General features: G+C 31.3%; 2 protein-coding genes across 3 annotated transcripts in view; one reads left to right on the plus strand and one right to left on the minus strand.

Annotated features, from left to right (window-relative positions):
• LOC111627324 overlaps positions 1–12,075 on the minus strand; it is a 28,627-nt gene extending 16,552 nt beyond the window's left edge. Inside the window, exons 1-2 of one of the 2 annotated variants that reach the window (XM_023370875.1) lie at positions 11,919–12,075; positions 5,154–5,339 (exon numbers count right to left, since the gene is read on the minus strand). In XM_023370875.1, the coding sequence (XP_023226643.1) occupies positions 5,154–5,339; positions 11,919–11,985 (253 nt within the window). In that variant the 5' untranslated portion in view covers positions 11,986–12,075. Of the gene's footprint in view, positions 1–5,153; positions 5,340–8,894; positions 9,805–11,918 lie in introns of those variants that run through there. The other variant, XM_023370874.1, reaches the window with a different exon arrangement.
• Positions 12,076–17,992: 5,917 nt separating this feature from the next.
• Positions 17,993–26,452, plus strand: LOC111627327. The gene is made up of 3 exons (XM_023370879.1): positions 17,993–18,291; positions 21,945–22,103; positions 25,961–26,452. The coding sequence occupies exons 1-3, from the start codon at positions 18,225–18,227 to the stop codon at positions 26,194–26,196; spliced, it is 462 nt and encodes a 153-aa protein (XP_023226647.1). The 5' UTR covers positions 17,993–18,224; the 3' UTR covers positions 26,197–26,452.
• The last annotated feature ends 1,244 nt before the right edge of the window (positions 26,453–27,696 follow it).

The raw sequence follows: 27,696 nt of genomic DNA on the forward strand, positions 1-27,696 counted from the left end.
TTACTTGTCTCCGAATCTACTTGTCACTAGGCTAAACCATAAATTACTATTCCCAGTTCTGTATTTTATTTATTAATGCATTTTTAATAATATATGGTTAATAAGAATCTATTTTAAGCTTACAAACAAATAAATTTTAGTTTTTAATAGAGTACAGAAAAAAGTAATCTAAATTTACGAATGCATGTACTGTACTGTAAATACAGTACATACTTGTAAATGTGTATATTTTAATATGATTTTATGTGCTTTAAACACTTTTCTAGTGATATTACTACTTCAATATTTGTGGTGGATAGATGTAAAGTCGAATAAAATGACTTAAACTTGATTTTTATTTTCTCAGTATACTTTTTTGACAAACGACGTATAATCGGGAACGACGTAACTCGAAACAACGTAAGTCGAGGTATAACTGTATTGGTAAATAAATATGTTGGTTGTCTTTATTTTTTTGTTTTCTGTATACTGTATTGAACAAAATGGTTATGCGGTCCATGCTCGTCATTCTCTCAGTTATCTGGCCTGCTGTGAAAAAAGCTTGGTGACTCCTGCAGTAGAGAAAGAATTTTACGTGTTAGATTGGTCATTTGGTGTGATAAACACTTACATAATATAACCTTTGTAGTTAAATAAATCAAATACTATAATATAATAAACATTCAAACAAAAACCATATAAAGAGTTTGGTTATTTCAGCCTACTGTTGTCATGTTTATTGCAATACTTGGATGGTACGAAATGACAATTTCATTGATCAAGTAGACAGCAGTTGAAAATATGGTATCTTAAACTTTTTACAATATCATATTGTTCTCTAATGGTAACTGTAAGAAACTGTNAGAGTTTGGTTATTTCAGCCTACTGTTGTCATGTTTATTGCAATACTTGGATGGTACGAAATGACAATTTCATTGATCAAGTAGACAGCAGTTGAAAATGTGGTATCTTAAACTTTTTACAATATCATATTGTTCTCTAATGGTAACTAAGAAACTGTACCATTCACAGCTAAATATCAAATGGTGGTCTACCAATGAATCAAATTTCGTGAAAAATGGACCACATATTTAAACTTGTCACCCTCAAAAACCACTTAAAACATTTTGGGCTTGCCGGTAACCTAGGATTTATTCAAATGTCACCATACCACTGGTCCACTAGAAAAAAAGGGACTATTGTGGAAGGGGGTTGAAGTAATTTGACTAAAAGTCATTGATCTCCACCTAAGAAAAAGGACAATTAATGGACTACTAATTAATACTGTCTACTATTAATATTTGAAAAGTGATCATTGTTGGATAGGCTGTGATGACCCCGCATGTAATGAAAGTTGCTAACTTTAATGTACAAAAGACTTCATAGACTTATTTAAATAGAAAAAAACTTGTAAAAATGCAAGAATAATTCCTTTTATGTGATGATAAAGTGTTTATATTTTTGCAACAGATTGTATAAACTACATGGGAAGTATGTTCTCGTAAATATTGCATTTATAGAAAAACTAGCAGGTAGGCCCAGCATTGCTTGGGCAAAGGTAACGATAGCTATGATTAATATTATTACGTTATAGTCAACCTTATTCATTTTCACAAAATGCAAGAATTGGGTCCCCCGTTTCCACACTAATTAGAGAATTTTTAGATGGGTCTAAAAATATCTTCGATTTCCTGCAAAAATGAAAAACACTGCACTTTCTCTTAACAATTCCATTGTTACGTAAAACTTCCATTGTTGACACATCCATTGTTGACACTTCCATTGTTACTTAACACTTATATTGTTGATGGAAGTGTTAAGCTTAATCCTGTCCCTCTCCCCCTCGGGGGGAATTTCGAAAAATCCCTTCTTAGTGTGTGTTTTCGTGATGTACCCTAACTATGTACCAAATTTCAGCTTTCTACTCCTAACCGTTTGAACTCTGCGCTTATTATTATTATCAACTCGTCTCAATTATATATATAGATTACTGGGCTGCAATTTGAAAAAATTGTAGACCTATAAATTCCAACTGTCCTCTGCCTGTCTCTATCCTTCCTTAATCTTGAGAAAGAAGTTAGACTGATGAAAGTTGAAACCAAATATGGAAAGCTTAGGGGTAGAAGGCCTGATTAACTATATGTGAACTTCCGATACAAACCAGAAGTCACATTACTTCAATTCACACTTTTCCCTAAACAGAGTTAGTTAGATAACCAGGGGCCATATTCTAGTCATCGTCTCGTCTCTCACAAGCCAATCGCTGATTGGCTAATCATTTGTTTACATATCGAGAGATCATTGCATCTCTCTAAACGCAATTCTGAACAACTTTTTCTCTCTTCGCTTCTCTCATTTATCAGAGACGAGCGGATAGTTGTCTTTCAACCGGCCTATCTTCTTTCGCCTTGATTTTGTTATATCCAATATGGACGACTGGATGCTACTCGCACTGTACAATCGTATTAGAGAATGTTCTCTATCTCGAGAAATAATATTTTGAGAGAGAAAATATTTTGATTTTTTTCCAGTGCCTACTCGGAAATGCCACCAATTCCATTTTTTTTTCTTTTTTAATTATTCTACATCTATTACTGAACTATCGAATATGATGTCAATCTTATTTAGATAGTTAAGGAGAGTTAAGGAAAAATTAAATGGTAATATTTTGAAAAATATCTAAGTACACATGCTTTTCTAACTTAGAGTATTAAAATTTTTATTTGTTAAGAGACAAATTGACATTACAATCTGTAAAAACATTATAAAACAAAAAACATAACTTCATCGAAATTACATGCTTTATTTGAACACGTGCTTTCCTTGCATATGATCTAAGATTATGTACTCTGCATTTTCGAAAATTTTACAATTTCATTGGTTAAAATTCTATACCGTGTTGCATGCGCAGATAACCCGAACATGTATAATCAACCTAATAGTATCGTGACATCATCGACAAAGACGAGACTGTTACGAACGACCAGAATCGCCACTGTGTCTGAAAGACGAATTTAGTCTCTCACTTTGATGTCATTCGTCGGTGAAAGAAGAGATGAGAGACAAGTGACCAGAATATGGCCCCAGCACAACTCTATTCCTAACAGGAACAGTACAATGTATAGGGACAAAACACCACTAAAAGAATTCAGAACATTCTGATGAGAAATTGCAGCATGGCATTGTGATGATGTCACAATAAATAATCACTCATTAGAACTAGTTTGGTTTATTTAGTTATGGCAATGCAACATGTGAGCAATCTGCTGAGGGAGATGCATCCCAGCAGGGGCGGATACACATAGGGACTAATAGGACGTAAGCTCTGGGCCCCCCAAGTGTCAAGGGCCCACAAAAATTGAATTATCATCATAAATTTTTAATACTTTTTCATTATGAATGAGCACTTATTGTATAGTAAAAAATAGTTAATATTAATAATATAATACTAATGATAATTTGTAGTATTATCTGTTTTATTGTAATAATTCTTAATCTAACAAAAAATGAGGCCCCATTGGACTTCAATAAGCCATTGGTCCCAAAAAACCTAGATCCACCCCTGCATCCCAGGAAGATTTTTATGAGAAGCTGGACCCATTTAGGTGCATTCAGGTGTTACTGATGTGAAGATGATCCAGAAAACTCCACATGGTCAGCCCGTTGAAAATGCTTGAACCCACAACTCAGTAACTACCAGTGTTCGGTGATTTTATCCACTCAGCTACTAGACGGCACTTATTAGAATTAAGAAAGTGACATTCAGAAATGAAAAAACCCAAGTCATTAGATGTGGAAAATTAAACACAGATTTTTCACAGGATAACACTTACAATTCCAAGGAGGCAAGTGCTATATGATACCTGTTGCAGTAATGGTACAGCACATCTATTTCACACTATATCATTATTGCAATAATTAAGTGAATATAATATATATTTTTTAAAATTATATTCCTTTTTTGTAAGAATTATATTTAGTTTATTATTTTCTTAAATTTTTTGCCAATAGATAGCACTATGTGTAAAGCCAGTAAATATAATGTAGATAGAAATTAATTGATTTATAGAAATTGAATCGATATTTTGGGGTGGAATGTATTACATTATCTAATTTAGAAGTATGTGAACATAACTGTCAAGTTTTGTGGCAACTGTGGTCAAATAACCTAGGAGTGTATAGCAAACATATAAACAAACAAACATCCTCATTTATATATATAGATAAACTAACACAATTGAATTAATGATCTCTAGAGATTGCTAGTTATTACATCAAATCTAAGATGCATCATATTTCCAGAAAGACTAAAACCATCTATCTACCTTCATCATGTTCAAGTAAATATAGCATTTCCTTATATAGAATGGTTAGAATTAAACTGGTACTCAAACATACGTGGAGCAAGCTCTACTGGACCAAATTGAATGAAACTCGATATACATGCAATGCAGATCATGGGAGGGAATTTACAGGAAAAAAATTAGTTGAAATTTTCACTACAAGAGGAAAATGTGGTGCTGTTCATTAAATTAAATTTGGTTCAGCTCCATGTGTGTCTGAATACAATCAGTTAAATTCTAACCACCCTGTGTTATAAAATTTGTATAATTTGATTAAAATATATCTTTAAATTAGTAAAAATATATATCAAGAGATGAAATATTTTAGTAATTAAAAAAATTTTTACTTATTTACAAAGTATATTTTGTATATGTTACAAAGCTAACATTATTTTTAAAATTTATTTAAATTATTTATATCAAATTACAGCAGAGACTCAATTATCTGAACTTGAAGGGAAAAAAAGACTTTTGAATAATTCAGAAATTTGGTTATATTTGCATTTTGGATACATAAAATGCTGTGTATTTAAAGTTTCATGACAATAATACTGTAATGTAATTACTACATTTGAAAATAAATTAACTTGCTCAAAATCTAATATAATTTTTTGAATATAACCTAGTTTTTCTGCACTACCATTGACAGATGTAGTAATATTTTCCAGTTACATGACAGTTTGTCTCTGTATATTATATTCGGTAGTATGTACTGTACAATGCTACACATTCTGGGGATTTTATTTTGGAAACCATTTTGAATAATCAGGTTTCAGATTGTTGAGTTTCTACTGTATGTAGACTTAAAAAATATTATTATTGAATACTTACTTATAAAACCACGTGGACTTTGTTGTATACTTTTGAAGCAAAATACACCAGTTGTAACAGCATCTTCACCTAAACATTCTACTGGCTGATTTCTTTCAAGATCAAAAGTAGAATAAGCACCGCATACATCGTCACCACCATTTCTATCCTGATCCGAACTACACTGATAGCATTTAATGCTTCTACCTATAGAAAATTTTCAAATTTATAATTTTAAAATAACACATATATAAATTTCCCCTGTAATATAGGGATTTTTCGTTAGATTTAGTAACAAACATTTTACCATTGGATTTCTTTCGTCACGTGGTAACCAGAAACGCTTGTAATTGGACGTATCAAAACGAGGCGCGTTACTATGACGACATTTGTAACATGTGGTCGTTTCGCAAGATGTAAACATCGTTTTCTACATTAGAAATGTTTATCGAAGAATTGTTTAATAATGCCACAGAAAATTGATTTTAGTGTGGTTCAAGTAACAGGAGAGGATGAAGATTATCCAGCTTCTGAATTAAATTGTCATGCACCGACTGTTAAAGGATGGCAATCTCCTAGGTTTGGCCATTTTGTATTTTTCTTTCTTTTTTTTAAAGGGACATACAATTATACATACACATAAAAGAATAACTGAAACATTACCTAGCAACACATTTATTTAGAATTTTTCGCCATACATTTTTCAAATAGTTCCAAAAATAGAAATGTTATTATTTCAGTGTAATTATAGCAGGTATTTAAATATAGCACCTGTGTATTGATTCTACAGTTGTAAGTTTAATTAAACAAAATATGTATTCGATCTAAAAATATATATATATTCATTATTAGGTAACTTGTTCATTTTTAAAAAGTTTCTTGAAAATAATTGCCTTTTTATTACAAAATTTCAAAATTATAATTCATCATTTGATGATTTTAGAATTTAATTAAATAATTTCCTTCTTCTCAATAAATGGATTGATGACTAAATCAAACAAATATTAATTCTTTTGCCTCTATGTCCTTACTTTATTATATCATTGCCTATATTGGACTTTGTATATTAATATGACTTATTACTAGACAGCGGACATATAGGCCCTTAAAAGTGGCATTTTAGGCGCTTAAAATAAGCTCTTAAATTGCGTCGTTTAGGCTTTATAAACAAAAAAAATAGGCGGTCAAAATTTGCACAATGAACAATTAACGTACTTATCAGGACAGTGAATTTTTTATTTAACATAATGTATTCCAAACAAAAATGCATGTATTCAGAATGATGCAAACACAAAAGTAGACAAACAATTATCTTTATATTTTTTATTCTCTTTGTTTCCCATAGTTAGCTTCATAATATATTACAAGCACTTTTTCCAAATTTTTATAATTAAAGAACAGCATTCTTCTTTAAAGAAGTTCATGCCAATGTGCTCGTAGCATGCCTTCTATGCCCAGATATACCAAAAGATGGTCAAGACTTTAGTGAAGTATTAGTGCCAGGTTATTTTGTGTCCCAGGCAAAGTTTATAAGTGTGCCCCTTGTTTTACAAGTTGGATATTTTTTAAAATAAAATTTTTATATAAAAAATAAAAATTATTTTGGCATGCTTTATTAATAATATACAAAGTAGTATACAATATGTAATCCGTCTAAAAACAGAACCTTTTTTAATTAATTTGAAAATCGTTTGTTATAATTCATTTACCAAAAAGTTATAAAATACTGAAATTTAATATTTTAAAATGTTAATGTTTTAAAATATTTATCTTAACTGAATTTTAAATAGTGGTTGGTTCAAATTATTTAGGTAAGGAACAAAAAGAACAAAGAGTTCAATAGTAAAATAGCGTGATGTATGAGGTATAAGGAAAAAGAATTGATACCTAAATCATATGTCACTATTTAATTTAATATTTTAGTAAAGTATGAATAAAGCATAGCTTGAAATTTTGTGCCCCTTTATGGCTTGCTCCCTAGGTGGTTCCTAGTTTGCCTAAATGGTAGTACTGGTCCTGCATTAGTGTNTTTTTTGTATTATTTTTTTTCCATTTGATTTTTTAATTTTTCTTAAACAGGGAGTTAAACTTCAAAAACCATCCATGTACACTAATTTGTTACAAACTACAAATCAAATGATAAATATCTAATATTTGTATTAACCATCATAATAAACTTTGTCCATCCCTTACCCAATGAATGAATTCAATACCTTCTCCCATGTATACTAATTTAGCATTAAATTTGTTCCATGGCCACTTTTTCCCTTTCAATTTTGCATCCACCAGTGGCTGAGAGGATAAAACCATAAAACCCTGATAGTTTGTTGTGGGTTTGTGCCTCACCAATTAGCTGGCCACATGATGTTTTCTAGTCTTTCGTCATGTCTAACACCCAAATAGGGGCCAGTTTCCCCATAGCATCATTGTACGAAGCAGCATCATCAGCAGAGCACCCAAGTTTTGTGTTGCTGTATCCTATCAAACCAAACCCATACACATTTTCAAGTTAGGCCATCTGAAAAAGACTGCTTCCCTGCAAGTCCAGCTTCTGCAATTCATTCAGTATGTTAAAAAGTCAGGAAATGGGGAGATGAAAAGGACTTGATTAGTATTATATTATCCAACAAAGGAAAAATACCAGCTATTATTCAAAGATTATCATCAAGCATTGAGAGTACTTTAAAAGATATTCAAGCCAAGAGTACTACTTAACACTGTCAATTAAAGTTAAAGCTTTCAGAATTCTAAGGATCTTCCATTTTGCTTCTTTTTCCAAATACCAACAAAACAAATTCCTCCATGACTTGTTTGGCTCTCCAAAGAAACTAAGGTTAGGAGGCTTGTCAAGTCAGTTTTAGAGAATAATTTTTCACCAACTGTAGGAATGGAAGAGAAATTGGAATCTTTCCTCTAATCTCACCTCAGAAATTTTTGTTATCAACAATTCATATACTGTAGTTAAGCAAGTTCAGCAGCTCAATACATCAAGGAGTAATCTTTTTACAGTGTTTGATTATAAAAGCCTATATCCTTCTTTGAAGCTTAAGGCCATATACACACTTATTACACTTATTCTATGGGTGCGTTTACTTCTGAGTTAGCAGTGCTAATTCTGATAACCGGATGTGACGTTATTCGTGCTTGCTTGTCCAATTCGAAAGTGAACACATATGCTAACAAGAAATATGGCGGTTTCAGCCATATTCCAGCTATATGATGGACTGGAGTTAAATAATTTCATAGTATGTACACACTATTGTCTATTCTTCATACTTTCAATTTGATATTAAGTATTACACACAATCAATGTTTCAGCTCCTCCATTGTTGGACAGTTTGCCAAAATCTTCTGTTTACTGAGACTCCAATCGTTAGAGCTTTAAGCAAATACATCACTGCAATTTTTTAGTATATCAATTCCCCCTTGCAGTTTGGAACAACCAGAAGACATGTGTTTTGTTTGACAGGTTAATTTAAACATAAGTTCTCTCCATGAAAATTGACCAGGTCCATAAAACTTCAATGTATTATTCAATATATATTGACATCAGAAATCAAAGGAGACTGAATCAAAACAACCAATAATAATAATTCTTCAGCTGTAATCTCTTAAATCCATTTTCAAACTCATGACTACTTTAAGTAAAACAAGACTCTGACCCATTTATTCTCTTATACATCGTGCTTTTCTATATTTATTGGCAACTGCTGACATGCCTACCAAAATCAAGACAATTACCAATATAGATAAATCTTTTACCTTTCCATTCCAACTTATCCACAACTGGTCCAATGACATCAGTGCCAAATTTTCCAAAATACAAAGAACATGACAAAAACAGGCCTTCCCTTAATATCAACATTATGGAACTAGAGGCTACTAGAATCCTCTCTAAGCATTTCAAAGACAAAAGACTCAAAGAAGGAACAATTATCCACTATTTAGTTCCTCATTAAAAACGAAAAAAAAAAAAAAAAGCCTTTTTTCTAACAAACAATTGGAATGAGCTTTACAAAATTCCAGTATATAGGTAATAAGAACAGCATGACTTTTTATCTGGCTAGCACTTGCCATACTCTCCAAATCAGATTAAGAGGCTAAGAGAGTATCTAAAGCCCTGGCTTTTGACCAGTTGGTGTGCAACCTTTTGTTGGCAGAAATCTGAGATCATCATACTGAACACGAGATAACTTCCTATCAAATGGCAAAAATCTGGCTATTGTGACATTCTCTCTTCCACTGAACAAATGCAGACAAAGTAATAATTTGGATTCCTGGGTGTGGTTGTTTTTATCTCTGACCCTGATCACACAGTTGATCAGTTCTCCTTTGTAGGGTGCTCACTATTTAATACCCTTGAAAATTATAATAATGTTTAATTGTAATTAAAATATTTTTTTATGTGTAAATACAGTAGAGCCTCGAAAATGGCCTAATGTGGACCGAAGGGTGGGCGAGTTTGTGAAAATGCCGGGTTATCGGGAATGGGGTTAAAAAAATAAGTATGAGTGTTTCCTCAGAAAATACTGTACTGTGCTTGTATGTATTGTTTATTTGAGAATACAACAGGGAATACACTGCCCAAATACCCTTAAACAAAGGAAAAGTACATCCTTTATGAAGGCATAGAGCCTTTACTACATGAAAATGAAAATTAATGAATACACTGTGTACAGTAATTTACCTGATAAGACAGACCTCAGAAAAATAGTTTATGAGGCATAAAGCTGTCTATAATGAAAATTAATTAACTAAGGATTTTTTTTTGCCCTGCCAGGGTGTGGCCGAGTTATCCGGAGTGCCGGGTTATCGAATGCCGAGTTTTCGAGGCTCTACTGTATATATTATTAATTCTTTGAGATTCTCAAGTTGATTACAGACTGATTTATTATTTCAAGTTGTTTTCTGTGTTAATGTCAACAATTATATTTTTTTGTCATGTTGACGAAACATTTTTTTATCAATTCTCGCTGACACATTCTCTTGACGTCAGCTAGAATTGTTCTACTTAAATTATGTTGAATAAATATGATTAAGTCCAGAATATTTTGTACTCTCATACATATATCTGGTTGCATCCTTTAAAATATGGTCTCATGTATCATTATTATTCTGTAGGTTTACAAGAGTTTTGTTATAAATTTTTTAAAATTCAATTATATGTTTACTTGCAGTATTTCATATTCTAAATGTTTATTTATTAGTGATTCCAAATTGTTGCAACAATTTTATAGCTTGAAATATAATTTATTTACATTGTTTATCTAGTTCTAATAATAACCTGAGCCTAATGGATACAATTACAGTACCGATCAATCAGACTTTAGCACCTGACATTATCAAACTAGTTTTAACTTTTATGCTATTTTATTTCTCTGGATATTCTTCCAAATATGGGTATAATCTTCCAAACACAAGTGTTAATTATTTATGCTTCCAATAAAAAATTTTATTAATAAATTCATTTCTTAATTTACATATACTAATAGAGAAATTATATTTAATTTTCAAAAACATAAGTCTATATTAGTGATTCCCAACTGGTGAGTGACAACATGATGGTATGTCACAAGTAAAAAAAAAAACAATTAAAGAGACAAATTAAAAAAAAAAAACAATATACTTCTGTGTATTAGTATCAACTCTATTGCATTCTGAAGTTTGTACCAGTAAACTATTATAGAAAAAGTATTGAAGAGCTCTGAACAACCTGTTGGCTGGTCAAGCAATCTTTGCATGATAGTTAAAGCCCTTCACTTTTAAATTTGTGAAAAAAATTCAGAACTATTTCTCAAGACATTGCTAAAAACCAACTGTTTTCCACTTTACCAGAGCCGACTAAAAGATCATAGACTAAAAGATCATAAAACACGAGAAATGTACAAACTACTTCTAGAGTATAATTGGAGTTATGCCATATGCTCCATTAAAGTCTATTGCACATTTGAAATTGGTGTATTTCGGAGGAATATACCTCACAAATGATCACACATAAACCATCAACTCCTCCGACCTTTTTACTCCTTTGGGCATGAGGTCCCAACTGCCTCATTCAGAGGCGCAGTTGTATCGGTCCAAAAAGATTGGAAACCACCTATATTATTCAATAACCATTATTTAATAAATTCTCTCATTCTCCATTAATATCAATTTCTCATTTGAAGCTTTCCATATTAAATTTAGCAAATTTTTGTGTAATTCATCCATTTTCTTCTATCAAAATTTATTTACAAAAATTAATATTTTTGAATAATATAGGAATACAGATAATATATATTTTCAATAACAAAGAAACTACTACTTTGTAATCAAATATATTTCAGCAGAGGGCAAGTTTAAAATTGAGGTGGCCTATTTTCATGCTCATGTTCCCTCCAGCCACCTTATGTCAGTGAATTTACCAAAAATAAACTGAATCAAAATAGAAAGTTTCCTATTAAAATTTAACCATATTTTCCTTCACATTACAAACTCGAAATACTGTTATTATATTCACGAATTAAAAACGTGTACAACATAATTTTAAACTGACAAATAGAAAACAATTAAACTGAACACGTGACATCGAACACACCCGTTAATTGACAAACTGCGACAGAATTTAATTTAATTAATATATTAATTCATTGATTAGAATTTAAGATATTTTTATATATTTCATTGTTTAAAGTATCGGTGGCAGACGACCCACCCAGTTACCCGTTGAGCGGCGCCATGACGTCTTTTACAAACAACAGAATCGATGGAATAAAAATTTTTTTGATTTATAATAAAAAATCTTACCCGACAAGAAATGTAAATATAAACTATAAACTAATAATAAACCATTCCAAGTGATTAACATCCTCATGTCTCCCGATCTTCAACCGAATTCAATGCACATCGGGCGGATGAACTATCAACGAATTGCTTCGTAACCGCTGACAAACATCAACAAAGTATCGAAAATCCGGTAACTTTATGTATACCGTTTCTAATATTCGTTAGTATTAATTAATATTCGCGCGAGCGAAGCGGATAAAAATATAAATAAATTTAAATTGTTTGAATTTTTTCGAATAAATTTTTTAAATTGTGTTATTTTTAAAAAAATCTGTTCGTTTACGAGTGCGACGCCAGCGCTCCAAACGACATGCAAATAAAAATATGCCATCTTTGTTTAAATTTATTATTATTATTATTTTTTATTTTAAGGTTTAAACAATGTTTAGTGTTTTATATTTTAACGACTGTAAATAAATAAATATAGTTAAATACAGTAATGGTTGATATCATTTATTTAAGAGATCGCTAAAATTCATGGAAGAACAGTGATACCAACTTAGGGGTTTCCCACTAAATTTAGGGGAAAATCAGCAGAATGGAAGGAAATTTAGGAAGAAAAAGTGAAATCTGCATTTCAGGTTTGTTTAGGGAGTTTTCACGGCAAAAGATTGGTAACAGTGGGAAAGATCAATTGAAATTAACTCAAAGTATAGCTCCTTCCTAGATGATGCATTGGGATACAAAGTCCAATAAGATGCTAGGCATCCAACAAAAAGAAATCGGCCGAAACCAAATGAAAGTATCCAGTTCGAATCAAATGATAGAAGTCACAATGGAAACTGGCAAATTCTCATGTTTTTCTTCTTCTTTCGCACGGCAGTTATGGCCAATGCCTTATCCTTCGAATAGCCGCAGCTAAAGCTGCAAGTCTAGTGGAGCTAGTGCTTCAATAAAAGCAGAGTCCAGAAATTCCATGCTTATACCAAGTATAGGTTGGGAGAAAATAATTAGACATTGAGAAATCGCTGTAATTTCGATATTTCTAAATTAAAGACGATAAAAATTATTCAACCTGTACAATATTAAATGGAAATACAGATGCATCCGTAAAATTCAATGTAGATATCGATGCCATCCAGCAAGACATGTTTTCTTCACATCATGATGTGGATAGACAGCCGCTTCTCTCTGCATCTACAACCGAATTTATGGTCGTTAGCTTCGAATGACAATTCTTGATTGTTTTCAGATGGACTAGAGCATGACGTCCCTTAATAATAAGAGTCGAAACAATTGTTGGGATAATTTTCGAGATATATGAATATTATTTTTTCATTTTAAAATTACTGTAATTATATAAGCTATTTAAATAATTCAGTGTTAACTATGTACCGGTACCTTTTGTGGTGGTATTCCTAATTGCATTAGAATGACAATACATTTTTTAAAAACCACCAAACATCGTTAGTTCGTCGTGGGTTCAGGCATGGTCGACATTGTGGAGTTTCCGGGTTTTCTTCACGTTAGTAACACCTAAATAGAGTCCAGCTTACCATAAATTCTTCCCGGGATTCATCCCTTTCTGCAGATTGCTCACGTGTCACGTTGCCGTAACCAAATAAATCACACTAACTCTAACAATCGATTGTTTATTGTGACATGGTCACACTGTCGGGCTGCAATTGTTTCGTCACGATGTTCTTAATTCTTTAAGCGGTGTCTTGCGCCTGTACATCATACTTTTCCTGTTAGCAATAGAATCGTGCCGGTTATCTAACTTCTTTAGGGGAAATTTTTGAATTGAAGTAACGTAACTTTCGGTTTGCATCGGAAGTTCCTCTATAGTTAATCGGGGCCTCCTGCCCCGAGATTTCTATATTAGTCTCGACTTTTATTTCATTTACGTTTGTAGCAATTGATCAAACGGTCTAGGAGTGTATAGCGAACAAACAAACAAACATCTTCATTTATTTATATAAAAGAAGATGACCTTATGATAATATATAATACGTGTTTATAAAAATTCTTAAAATAAAAAAAATACAGCAGTATATTCCAAGATAAACATCCTAAGTCAAATACGAAAAAAGGAAAAAAATAATGATAAAAATGATCATGCATAAATGTGTGTACTGTATATGTATATATAGAAATGTACAGTAGTTGATTTTCTGCATACATATTACAATGCAAATACAATACAGAGACAATTTAGATTCTTTAAACTTAAACTAATACTGTATTTAACATTTTTTGAACAATGACAACTTCTATATACTGTATATTTAAAGCTAAAAATTTATTCTTTCTGGGATTTTTTTCATGTATATATCTATATCTATATCTATATACAGGTAACCCCCGTATAACACGATAGTTACGTTCCAAAAAATTACCGTGTTATGCGAATCCGTGTTATACGAAACAAAGAACTAATACGAAAAGGAGGGTTAGGTTCCAAAAATTAAAAACATTGCTAGTATATTTTCATAATTAAGATAAGTATCTTCATTAAAATTTTTTTAAGTGATACATATTAATATAAATTAAACAATGTTTTCTTCGTCATCACTAAAAACACTATTAATTAACCGAGAGCGTTTTCTTTTTGGCANTCAGTATCCTAGAACAGAGAGAATACCAATTTAAGTCTTTTAAAAAATAAAATGTGACAGTGACCTGATAGAATTCAATTTGCTTTTATAAATAGGGAATAGTTTATTGTTTTCATTGATAAATAGGAAATGATTTTCTGAAAACAGTGGATGGAGAATCAGAATCGAGGAGTCCTTTCTCCTTACGTTTAAAAAAATCCAGAAACGAGTTGCTTAACTTTCCAGACAACATTTAAAACTGCGTGTATCGCGACATCTTACGATATTTTATTATTTAAAACTTTTAATATTATTAATTAATTATTATAAAATGGCCAAAAGCTTAATTTTGAGGCTGGTGGTGTGTTTTTAATAAGAAAAATTTGTAAATGCTAATAATAAGGAGGAAAATCGTAATTCATTCCGACTCTATTCGAGATACGACACACGATATCTCCGTTTATTTCCCCAACCCGTTCACCTTTAAACAAGAAAATTAAACAGCATCAACCCCCTAATACAAAACCTCCCTGCAAAATATCAAAAATTTTCGATAAAAAGCACAGAAGTTATTAAACTTCAAACAAGGTGAACAAAGTCGTGCCCCACACTTACACACACACTAACACTAACAGAAAATATTCCGAATTTTTTCGACGTTTTAAGGTGTCCTAAATCCAAAAATGTATAAATATTGGAGGTGAGATTGTTATTTTTTTTTTTTTTGACCGATCGCCATACATTTCCTCTGTTATATATAACTGCTGAGAAAATAAACATTACAGTATTTAAAATGTTTGCTCTAATACTCAAATTATTACTGTAGTGCCTTGCCCCTGTACATCATACTTTTCCTTGTATACAGGTGTTGTGCCGGTCGTCTATCTAACACATTTCCCGGATAAATTTTTGACAGTGGGAATTTATAGGTCTACAGTTTATTTTTTCAAATTACAGTTTAATCGCTACAGTTAACTCTTGAATAATGAAAACAAATTATTTATCATATCGTTCATAATTTGTATCAAACATCATTAATATTTAGTGACCCATGACCCTTTCTTGTTTAGAAACAGAAATGAATGACATAGTAGAAATACAGTCGACCCCCCTATAACACTGTTGATAATTCCGTTTTATATAAATTCCATGTAGTACGAGTCACTTAGATTTTACAAATACGTGTGCCGGGCTGTGAACGGCTCACGTATTTGTAAAATCTAAGTGACTCGTATAACATGGAATTCATATAAAACGGAATAATCAACAGTGTTATGATGGGTCGACTGTACTTAATTACCAAATAGACCATCTTACTTATCCATTATGCTTCCAACAAAACACAATCCAGAAGAAAGATCAACTGATTTACTCAAAAGAGAAGAAAAAGAGGGTCTTAAATGGTCACAAGAATTTGCTGTTGCAATTTGCATTAGACTTATGCATAATCTTTCAGATATAAATATTTACAGCAAAATATTATTTATTGAATTATTATAAGAGATATATCTCTGAGGGGGAAAAAAACGTAAATCGAGTACGTGTTAAACTAAAGCGGCCCCAGCGTGTGACATCACACAACTAATATTATGGCCTGTATAATCTATACAGCCTTGATGCTTTCCTCTGTCGTTTTTGGAGAATGCCAGTCAATTACCTTCGAATTCATGCAATATGTGTTATTATAAAGTAACAAAATTGATTGTTGCAACATCATAAGAACCCCTGGATACGCCCTTCATGCTCAGTACTTGCGGTAGGAGAAGTAAGGCCATACTTTTTCGAGAACTCAATAATTAGTTGGATGGTTGCTTGATGAGATAAGGCAATGCGAACAAATGGGCAATCTGCCAAGGTGGAGTGCCTCCCATGAAGATTTTCTATGGGAAACTGGTCCCTATTTGGATGAAACTCAGAAAACTTCACGTAGCCAACCCGTTGGTCTTATGCGAATTCTATTATTAATCATAATAAATGAAATTGTCTGTGACGCCATCTGTTAGGAAATTTTGTTATGAAAAACTGTTTATGTTATTAATTAATATAAAATAGCAAAAAAGATTAATTTGAGGGTAGATTGGAGTTCTATTTTTAAAAATTGTAGATGCTAATAACGAGTAAATTCATTAAGTCCGACCCTCTCGAGATATGACATGATTTACCTCTAACTCCTTGCTCCCTCGACCTTTAACCTCCAAAATTTAACAGCATCAAAGTCCCTTATATACAAATTATCATGCCAAATTTCGTTTCTTAATCTTCACCCCATCCTGAGATATTAAACGAAATACACGCCAAAACATATAAACACACACAAATATCCTACATATACAGAAGGTCGATCCGCGTATGTGTCCAAGTTTGAACTAGCGCCTATCTTATGAAAATTCACGGGACCACCATCAGTTAGCCTCAATGTGATTACTGTGTGTCTTGGCAATAGCCCTGCACCATAACTTCTATTGTAGGAGGCTATGACGAAGTACAGGAAGTGGAATCCTCTGCCATTCCTGCTGACAGGCTTTCCACAGGCTTCGAAGAATGGTGACATGATGAGAGGAAATTGCTCTTTTCAGTAGTCTAAACCCGCAGAAATCCATAGGACTTGAATCTGGTGACTTCACTGGTATATCGTGAAATGGAATAGACTGGATGCCGGTGTCTTGCGCCATCTATTGCAGAGAGCAACGGGTAGAATGAGACGTATGTTGAGAAGTCTTATCCATATGCACCCAGACTTGATTGATGGCATTTCCATACTAAAAAGCAAATCGTCTGTATAAAGTGGGGTGAAGATATGTTACTGATAAAAGGCCGAGTTGATTTTACAGTTTTTAGGGACCTGACGAATATAGTTAACCGGTATGGGCACCCTCGGAATTTGGCAGCCCGCGTGCATGCACGCACCGCACACCTAGCAGGAATAAGAATGGCTTTGACAATTTAGCTGGCAAAAGACACGAAAAATCGTCCATTCTTTCGTATTTGAAGCAATTTAGAAATCGAAGCGGAATAGAATTTAACATTAGTAAATAATATAAAATAAATACTGAAAACTATAACGAGATAGTTACGGCTAATAGATATATTTAAATTAATAGATGTTATATATTATATCAAAGCAAGAATCGGCATTTAGAGGGCATAGGGAATCTATTGAATCTAAATAACATATTGAACTTTATTAATAACTATTTATTAATTACGTCAGATAAATAATCTATTAAAAATACATTTAAAAAATTAACTGATCGCCCCTGGAAGTAGGCTTCTTACAGAAACACGGCTTCCCTATCATCAAATGTCACGGCACCGGTATACCGGGTATCAGTTTTTTACTTTTTAGAGTTCAGACGTGTCAAAACATCACACGCTGCCAAAAACCCGTAAGGTCATATGTGACGCGATTACAATATTATATTACAACAGCCGGAATGTTACGTTAAAACATTCGGGAAAGTAACGAGAAAGTAATACTTTCCCATATTATAACGTAAACCGCTGATATATGTGCAATTATTGTAATAATTTACCATGCCTTTAACTTATATTGTATGTTACACACGCGTTATAGTGAAATGTACATATATTTTTCCTTTATTCCTCCGGCATTTGAATTTCATTGGACGACGCTCGGTCACGTGTCGACAGGTAAATTGTTCGGTGTCGATGCTCAAACATAACATAGGTGAATGGCTGCTACCTGTTCGTAAAACTCGTATTTAAAATCATGAATCCGTCCATCATTCTTACAGTTTCTATTTTATTCTTCTTCTTATTAACAATACCCGATTATGGTAAGCGTTTTGTGTCATTTTTTTCCATTAATTTCTCACGTTTAAACGGTAAGACAGGTGAGTAATGCTTTATCCTACCCGAGCCAACGCCTTATCAATGAGGAGAAGCGAATTTCAAATTTAAATTTTTTTATTCTTTTTTTTTTTAAATTTAACGACTGATTTATAACTGGATAAGTAATATACAAATAATTATACAACAATAAGAACACGTGTAAGCATTGATTGATGTGTAATTTACCTGAAAATGCAGGTAAAGAGTAGTAAAATATGTCTGTGTATAACTAAATGAGCTGTTTTTTACTCAGAAATCTGGAATAATTTAATGTATGTGTACATAAAAATATTTTAGATCATCAGTTTTCCTGTATAAATGGAGAATTATGTAGAAAATCATTGGAAGTGCTGAATAATTTATTTGTATATGAACACATTTTGTATTTGTATATGAACACATTTTGTATTTGTATATGAACACATTTTGTATTTGTATATGAACACATTTTGTATTTGTATATGAATACATTTTGTATTTGTTTATGAAATTCTTTAACTGATTTTTATTTAAAATTTGTATTAAATGAATTGATAAAAAATTAATGAAATTTTAAAGGTTTATATTAATAATCTCTTGTCAATATCTTGTAATTTTTGTTATTTTTATATCAATAATTAGATGGATGACATTACAATATTTTAATTATAGTTTTTAAGTATATACTTTAAACAATAACTTCAACTTATTAACTTCTGCTTTTACTCTTTTCTCACTGTGGACAATAAAAGAGTCTTTTTTCTATGCCCACGAATAGGGACATGGGGTAGTCAGATGGTGAGGGATGGGGCTCAACATATCCAGATGGATCCTCCCAAAAAATTCTTGGGGTTTTTCCATTATCTGGAGTAGTAGGCTGACACCTTAACATCTAAATAGGGGCCAGTTTTCCATAAAACACTTCCCAGGAGGACCCCCTTGACAGATCACCTATATTTCATGTTAACATTAATAAATATTGGTAAAATTGACTTGCTATTTAATTAAAATTTTAATTTTATTCAGGACAAATTTCAAATATAAATAATAAAATGTGATTACTATTAAAATATTTAATTTTTCTAAAATTCAATCACTCTATTAATGAAAATTAATCATTTTTGTTGGATTTTCAGGAACAGTTTCTAAAACAAAACTCGGTGTCTCGAGTTAATTTTGTCCTTGGTTTTTCAGTTAAATTTTGAAAACAATAAAAATAGCAATAAAAGTAAACATTCAAGTTATCCCATGAAGATATTTAGGAAAAAGTGACAACAAATCTTGGAATAATGAAAATAATACATTTTTTAGAAAAATATTGCATCTTGACACAATTTCCACAAAATTAAAAAGTTAAACTCTATTTTATATTTACATTATTACGGTTTCAGTATTTAAAGTTATATTTTGGGTTAACAGAATTTAATATTCATTGTATGTGTTATCTGAATCTGTACTATAAATTTGTATGAAAATATAAATCAGACATCTACATCTTAGTCTTTGATCCTCCTGTGCTGAGTGTCATACTGGGCAACCGTCTCCAGTGAATGCTGTCAGCTGCAATGATTTTAGCATCATTGGAATCTTAATCTTCTTTAGATCTTTATAAGTAGATCATTCAGTTGTTCTTGGTCTATCTTTTGCTACTAAGTGTTTAATTTGCAAGGTTACTTTTGGTAAGCGTTCCTCCAGCAGATGAAGTATATGCCTTGCATAACACATTCTATGCTCTGTAATAATGTCCTGTAGTTCATGTAGGCCACTTCTGAGGACTTCCTCAATTGTGTTAGTCATGATATGTAATTCTAAGTATCCTTCAAAGACAATGCTGATGGAATACTCTACATCAAGTATACATAATTTCAATGATGTTCTTATAACTCAATAACTTTTGTTTTAGTACAGTGTCACTTTTTTAGAGTGTTTTAATAAAATTTTATTCTTAAAGTTGTTTTGACAAGATTTCATCTCTGCCAGACATCATTGGAACTTTGCTAGGATTGTACACTATATATGAACAACACTCAAAAGGTCCAATGATCTAGGTCGAGGCTGTCCCAACTGGCAGCCTGCTAAAAAATTTTTGTGGCCCATTGACATCTTTAAAGAATTATTCAAAATATTTCATATTTACTAATGGACGTAGAACTTGTGGCTTAACAAATTCAGCCACAAACATCCCATTTACCATTTATTAGGAAATTAAAAAGTGTGAATTGTATCATTAACACGGGATTATTTGCTGACATACATTTATTAAAGTCAGCAAATAATAATTGATGCTTCATGTTACAGCATGATAAAATTATACTGTTTATAAACTGAATTTTATGTGTATTTTATAAAGTTCCTCATTATAGGGTTTCTAAGAAACATCTCAGAGGAATTTTTAAAAAATAGGATCAATTTTTTAATATATCTTGGTAAAATAAAAAGTACTTAAGGAAATACTTGAACAGAATATATCATAAAAAAAATTATACTTTGATCATTGGTTCCTTTAGTTTCTGCTAAAGTAATAGGGTGTACAATGTTAGTGAAGTTCCAATGGTGCCGATTATAGATAAAAATCTTATTTATTTCCATATATTTAACTCATGAATAATGAATATGAAGGTTTTGTTGCAAAATTTAACAAGCTTTTTTTCAAACTAATTTTGAACTATAAAAAAATTTTCCTAAGTATAAAATTATTCCTAAAGTTTTGTTTTCTTCTTTTTTAATCATATTTTGTAGCTAGAGATTTAGAATATAACAAAAATAAGTAAATATAATAGTTCATTTTTTCCAATTAAAAAAGTATTCCTCCTCATCCAATTAAAAAAGTATTCATCCTACATTACAAAAACAAAAACACTAAAAATATCATCACAACAAAAATATATTTGATATTTACAGATTATTTACTATTTGCTAGTAAAGTTAGCTCACAGGCTAATAATGCTTTCTTTTTGCATTTATTTACTGTTTTGTTTGTATTAAGAACAGTGACATAGTTATATATTTTAACACTATCATACATTTCGTTTATTGTTGATATAAGATTCTTTGGAAGTCAGCGGAAATAAATCATCAACTAACTGCAAACTGAAAGTGCTTATTAATCTATAAAACAACTTACCAAGCAACTAGTTGAATGATATGCAAATGGTAATTAAGTAAATATTTTCAAAATGACAAGACAACTTCTTTGCATATTTGATTATAAATTAGCATAATTAATCAATAAACACCTCAACTCAAGCATCTATCATTCACTGAATTGTGTTTTCAGTATTTTATTCTGTCACTTACGTTAATCACTCCAGCTATTTGCATTTTCTCAAAAGCTATCTTTTGTATGTTTTAGATATGATACTGCTCTAGCACAACAATTTGATCTGTTATAGAGGTACTCTCATTAAAAAGAAGACTGACTAAAAGTTTTTCTGTATAGTATTTATTAAAAATTGATAATGCAGTTATTTTTATAGTATTAATATTTAGCTATTTTTGAAATTGTTTGGTAAATATAAATTATCTAAATATTAAATAAAATGACAAGTTAAAAACAAAAGTAATGAAACAATTTTAAATTTATTGATTTAAAATTATATCTAAATTATTTTTTTTACAGGTAATGCCATTAAATGTTGGGTATGCCGTTCAGATACAGATCCACGCTGTGCAGATCCATTTGACAATACTTCTGTTCCCATTAATGACTGTGATATTGCCACTTTAGATCATTTGCCAGGACTCAAAGCTACAATGTGTCGAAAAATGAGGCAAAAAGGTACGAATTGCCAAAACTATTGAGTGGACTTACGTTACAGGAAATTATATTTAATTTCATCTAATGTAATTCTACTAAATTTTATTTTCGAAAAATTTAGTTTTCCTTAGATCAGCAGTTCTCAAAATATGGTCTGTGGACCACTGATGGTTTGCTAACATGCCTCTGGATGACCAAGCAGTTAGGTGGCAGCCTACCACTTGGGAGGAGCCAGGATTAAATTCAGAAAAACTTTTTGGGAAGTGGTCCATCTGGATTAGTCAGATCCTGTCTCTCACCACCCACCCACCCCATTGTGGACCTGACTGAACTCATAATGGGCTTGCTAAAAAAGATCTCTTAGTGTCCACAGGCAGAAAGAAAAAGTTAAGGGAAAAAAAAAGGCATGCACCAGGTGGTCTACAGATTGACTTGGGCACTTTTTCAAGCTGCAATGCTATGCTGTTTAATCAGAGAAAAAACATTTTCACACATGGTACATATCTGTTATGCAGAATACCAGACCCAACAATGAGAATGTCATCGACATATTCCACATTCTCCACTGTTCAAATATCTCTCTCTCAGAGGATCATATCTACCTTTACTCCAGATACATTGACGACATTCTTATTGTCGGGTCTGATGTTCTACCTGTTTAAATCTTCCTTGATATCTGTTAAGTTACTGGATAAACAAAATATTTTGGTACACAATCTATCATCTATCTAGAGTGATATTTACAGGGTGGTGGACAGGGCATAGATAGTCTGCAGTTCATCTATGACTTGGCTTTATGATCTACAAATCAATAACTTTGAAAACTGCTGCCTTACATCATATTTTTTAACATATAATTCTATAATCATATTGATATGATTTATATATTTTTAATATTCTTTTGTTTTACATTATATAAATAAATGTGAAAATGCATTTATTTTGCAATATTAATAATTAGTTTTGAATATTTTTATCTCAAATCTTATAACATTTGATCAGAATATTGTAAATATAATTTATTTTCAGCAATTCATATTTTTGTCCGATTTGGAGTTTAATATTCTAATTTAGAAAGGTTTTATATTCTCAAAAGATATTACTTAACTTCACACATAATCTTCTAATCTAACAGAATTATTTTAATATTCTTAATTTACTTTTATAACCACTTAAAGGGGGTTTCTTCAGACAAATAAACCGAAATGTTATGTCATTCAAATGCAACATTCATTCGAGTTCAAGAATTACTCAGCAGACAATTTAATTCGCAGATATTTTATTTAAATGCATTTCAGATCAGGTAAAATATCAGAATTAAATCATCATCTGAGTAATTCTTGAACTCTGGTGAACGTTGGATTCAAAGAACATAACATTTTGGTTTATTCATCCGAGAAACCCCTTTTAAGTGGTTATAAAAGTGACTGATTATATTTGGCAAATATTGCTAATTTAAACTTCATATTACACCTTCTTAATTTCATTTCCTTAAATTCTATTTAAGGATCAAGATAATAAAGTCTTACTATAAATTATACACTTCAAAATTAGATAATTTCAAAGGCCATCAAAAACTTTGAGGACTTATATGGGGCCCAGGAATAGAAAAGGTCTCTTTAGCTTTTCATTTTTTGAACAAATGAAATAAATACAACCAACTTGATAATTCTTTTAAATGCATAGAATAAAATGTAGAATGGAATAAAGAAACAAGCAATTATTTATTGTGACATCATGATAATGGCTGGCTGCAATTTTTAATTTATTTGATTTAAAATATACGTTCTCCACCTGAAATTACTGCTGTAGTATCTTGCCCTGCACATCATACTTTCCATTAGCAATGGAGCCATGCCAGTCATCTATCCAATTCCTTTTAGAGAAAATATTTTAATTGAAATAACGAGACTTCAGGTTTGCATCAGAAGTTCGTATATAGTTAATCGGGCTTCCTGCCCCTAAGCTTTCCATATCTGGTCTTGAATTTCATATATCTAACACCATTCTTGATATCAAGGAAAGACAGACAGATGGATGACAGTGGGAATTTATAGATCTAAAATTTGTTCAAATTGCAGCCCAACAAATGAAATTTGTAGAATGTTTCTTTATTAATAAAAAAGTTTTAGAAATTGTTTTTTTTTCCAGTGAACAAATTATTAATTTATAGGAATAGGAACCAATCTAGGCCCTAAAAAACCCACACCCACGATTTTCACTTCCTGGACACTTTGTGATTAAACGAAATGGTTGGCCAAAATATCAAACTTAAAATAGCTTTCATTGTAATGTTTGCCCTCGTCCGAAGTTTTAACACAATACTGTATAAGTGAAAATGTGATCATCTACAACTTAGAAACAAATTTAAATTGTAATGCATTTTACACGACATTATTAATGAGAGGTTAAGCACGTGATAATGAAGTTGCTATAGTAACTGACACTTTTTTACCGTTACCATAGCAATATCAATCGATTATATAGTACACAACGGGCGCGTCACCCCGTAATGGGGATTTAACACAACTAGTTAAGTGAACCAATGACATCGGCTGGCTTATCTGCGCGAAAGCAACTTTACAGGCAACGATCGTATTTGATCTACGATTTTAACGACGAATCAAATTTTCGTTTTTNCGACATGCTCAGTAGTCCGACGCACCTCCCGTCATGGTACCCGTCCCCGTTACGTGTCTGCTTGCACAGAAGCATGTCGCGATGTGAATCTCCCCATCCAATTTTTACACGATGACACACATTTCGTGTGTTTTATGTGAGCAGTTCTGTTCGAACAGTTGGAGTAGAGAATATTGTAAGTTACTGCTAGCAAAACAATGCAAAATATGTAATTATTTTTGGTAATTCGGACACTTTTGGTAATCTGACACACCTTTGGTCCCATACCTGTCGGATTATCAAGGGACAACTGTACTGTATATAACTTTTCTCGTTATAAACATAGATATGTAAGAATCTTTTATACTATGATCTTGGAATAAATTTTATAAGATACATTCAGACATTTCTATAGAAATTCAGTTTGTAAACAATGTATTAAAATCATGTAAACCATATTCAAATCAATAATTTATTTGATAAGTAAACAGAACTGAAATCTTGATCACAAATTTACTATTTATTCAGTATAACTATATAAAATATCGAGATTAAATATACTAATGTAACATGTATTCCTTATTTTTAAGACATTTTTTGTCTTAAGTGTGTATATCTACATATTACCTGTTGGTACTTACACTTGCATAAAATTATTTTCTTTTTCATGGATCTATAGTAAGAAATTCTGTATATATAATCAATACATATAGTGCATTCAGGAACTCTGTACACCCAATGTAAACCTTTTAACGAACTCACTGGATAAGTTGTCCAAGAGGCCCGTATGTGCTCCATCAAGTCAGAACACAAGTGTATGTATCTCCAAGTCCTTTGTAACATTTTTGTAAGTACATTAGTGTGTCCACACACTCACGACCAACCTCTCCTCAACAAAAAAAAGAACTTGCGCATGCCATTTCAACTCTAACATTGAAGTGAAGGATCCACACACACGCAAGCAAGGTCATGTGCTTGAGATGCTCCCCTCAAAATATAAAGGTTTACAATAAAGGTATACAGACTTCCTGAAATATGGTATGATAAAATCATTTTTGTGCTAACTTTAAAATATGTTAACATACAAACCTTTGAATATTCTAATATATTCAAATGTAAATAAATGCTTATTTCTTCATTCAGATTATTTTTATCAGTATTAAATTGATTAGGAAAGTTTTTACCATACTTTTATATAGTTTATAATGAAATATAAGCTTTTAGATAACTGTACCTAATTAAGTTTTCTTTAATTTCAGTGAATGGTCATTGGAGGTTTTATAGATCTTGTGCCTTTTTGGGAACACCCGGAGAAGGGACGGGAGACGAAAATTATTGTCTTATGCGAACTGGTACATATAATATATTTGTAGAGTATTGCACATGTAACAGTAAAAATGGTTGTAACACTTCACCTAAATCTGTATCCATATCAATTGGAATGATTATTTCATCATTAATTTTAGTCATGTTTATTTCTAACATATTAAAATGATGTATTTAGCAATTAACTACATTGCCATCATCAGATTGGAAATACATGTTATCACATTATCCATTATCTCATTGTCAGTCAAACCATACTTGCATTTAAATGAGTTGCCGAAGCATTCCAGTAACACCATACAAAACTAACTTTATTATCATTATTTAATAATAATAATAATAATAATTTCATTTATATTTGGAAATAAAACTTAATTAATTAAGTTATTCTAATTAAATTTTTAACATACTTTGTATTTTTATACTTTGAAATAACTTTTTATTTTCATGAATACCTCATAAAAAGATTTATTCAGATGCTGTAATTATAGTTTAAATGTGTAGATAGAACAATATTTTAAATTTTTTACTAGTTTTTATATAGATTTATAGCACGAATGATTGAGTAAAAATATCAAAGATGCATTTATGGAAAAAAAAATCATGTATTTGAATCTCAGCAAAAGAAAAATGAAAATAGAAACTGTTTATTTTATCCAGAAACCAACAAGATTTTATGAAAAGTATTTTTTATGTATTGTTATTAATGAAATATAGATCTGATATTAAATGTTGAAAATGTTATTAAAGATTGCTTGGTGCACTAAAATATTAGAATGTGTTTTTTATAAAGTAAATAAAGTATATAAAGTTTTTATGTGCTTTATTGATTAAAAAGGAGTGAATTACGAATATAAATCATGTAGAAGATTCGTGGTTAGGGAAAAAAAAAGATTGTTTTATTATAAAATATATATGTATACATAATTATATTATTTGTACATTTTTATAGAGATCTTATGATGATTTTTATTACAATAAATGATTTATATAAAATATTTTTTGTCTTATTTAAATATAGATTTGGTACATTTGCATTTGTGTATTTCATACGTTTAAATATTCCATAAAAGTTTAAAAAGTTTTAAGTTAAAAGTAGCGCAGTTTACAAACAAATTTTTATAATCATAGAGTGGCGAAGCTAAATGATCTAAGCATCAAAATATACAAATAGATGTGGTAATGTGGCATTTAATCTTAATAATAGAGAGGTTGAGGCGCACGTATTTAGCCCAAAACGTGTACGGGTAACGGGTGAGCGCCGCCATCTGGCAGTTCTGGACCGTCGATAATGGCGTTTGCTACGTGTAGCTTGGTGAGTACACGATCGGCTTAAACGTCTTCATTGTTTTGTGTTTGGGGTTAAAATTATGATTTATTTTGCTTCCGCCATTTTTTTCAACTTATTTCCCGTGAGTCAATGCGCGATGTTCACTGAGTCACGTGATGTTATGAACGTGTGCCTCAACGATTTTTACTTGGACTTGAAATGTGTAACGTGTACTTCTGCTACCCGTACACATTTAACATTTGAACTTGTGCCTCAACCTCTCTAATAATCAACAGATGAGGCTCTATGTTTAGAGACTCTCCGTACACTGGTTGATCCATGTGCATGTCCAACCAGAATTTGTACCTGTAAGATTTTTAAAGGTTTTATATTATAAGT

This window comes from Centruroides sculpturatus, unplaced genomic scaffold, assembly GCF_000671375.1.
Source record: "Centruroides sculpturatus isolate CEXI.00-Female unplaced genomic scaffold, Cexi_2.0 scaffold508, whole genome shotgun sequence".
NCBI lineage: Eukaryota > Metazoa > Arthropoda > Arachnida > Scorpiones > Buthidae > Centruroides > Centruroides sculpturatus.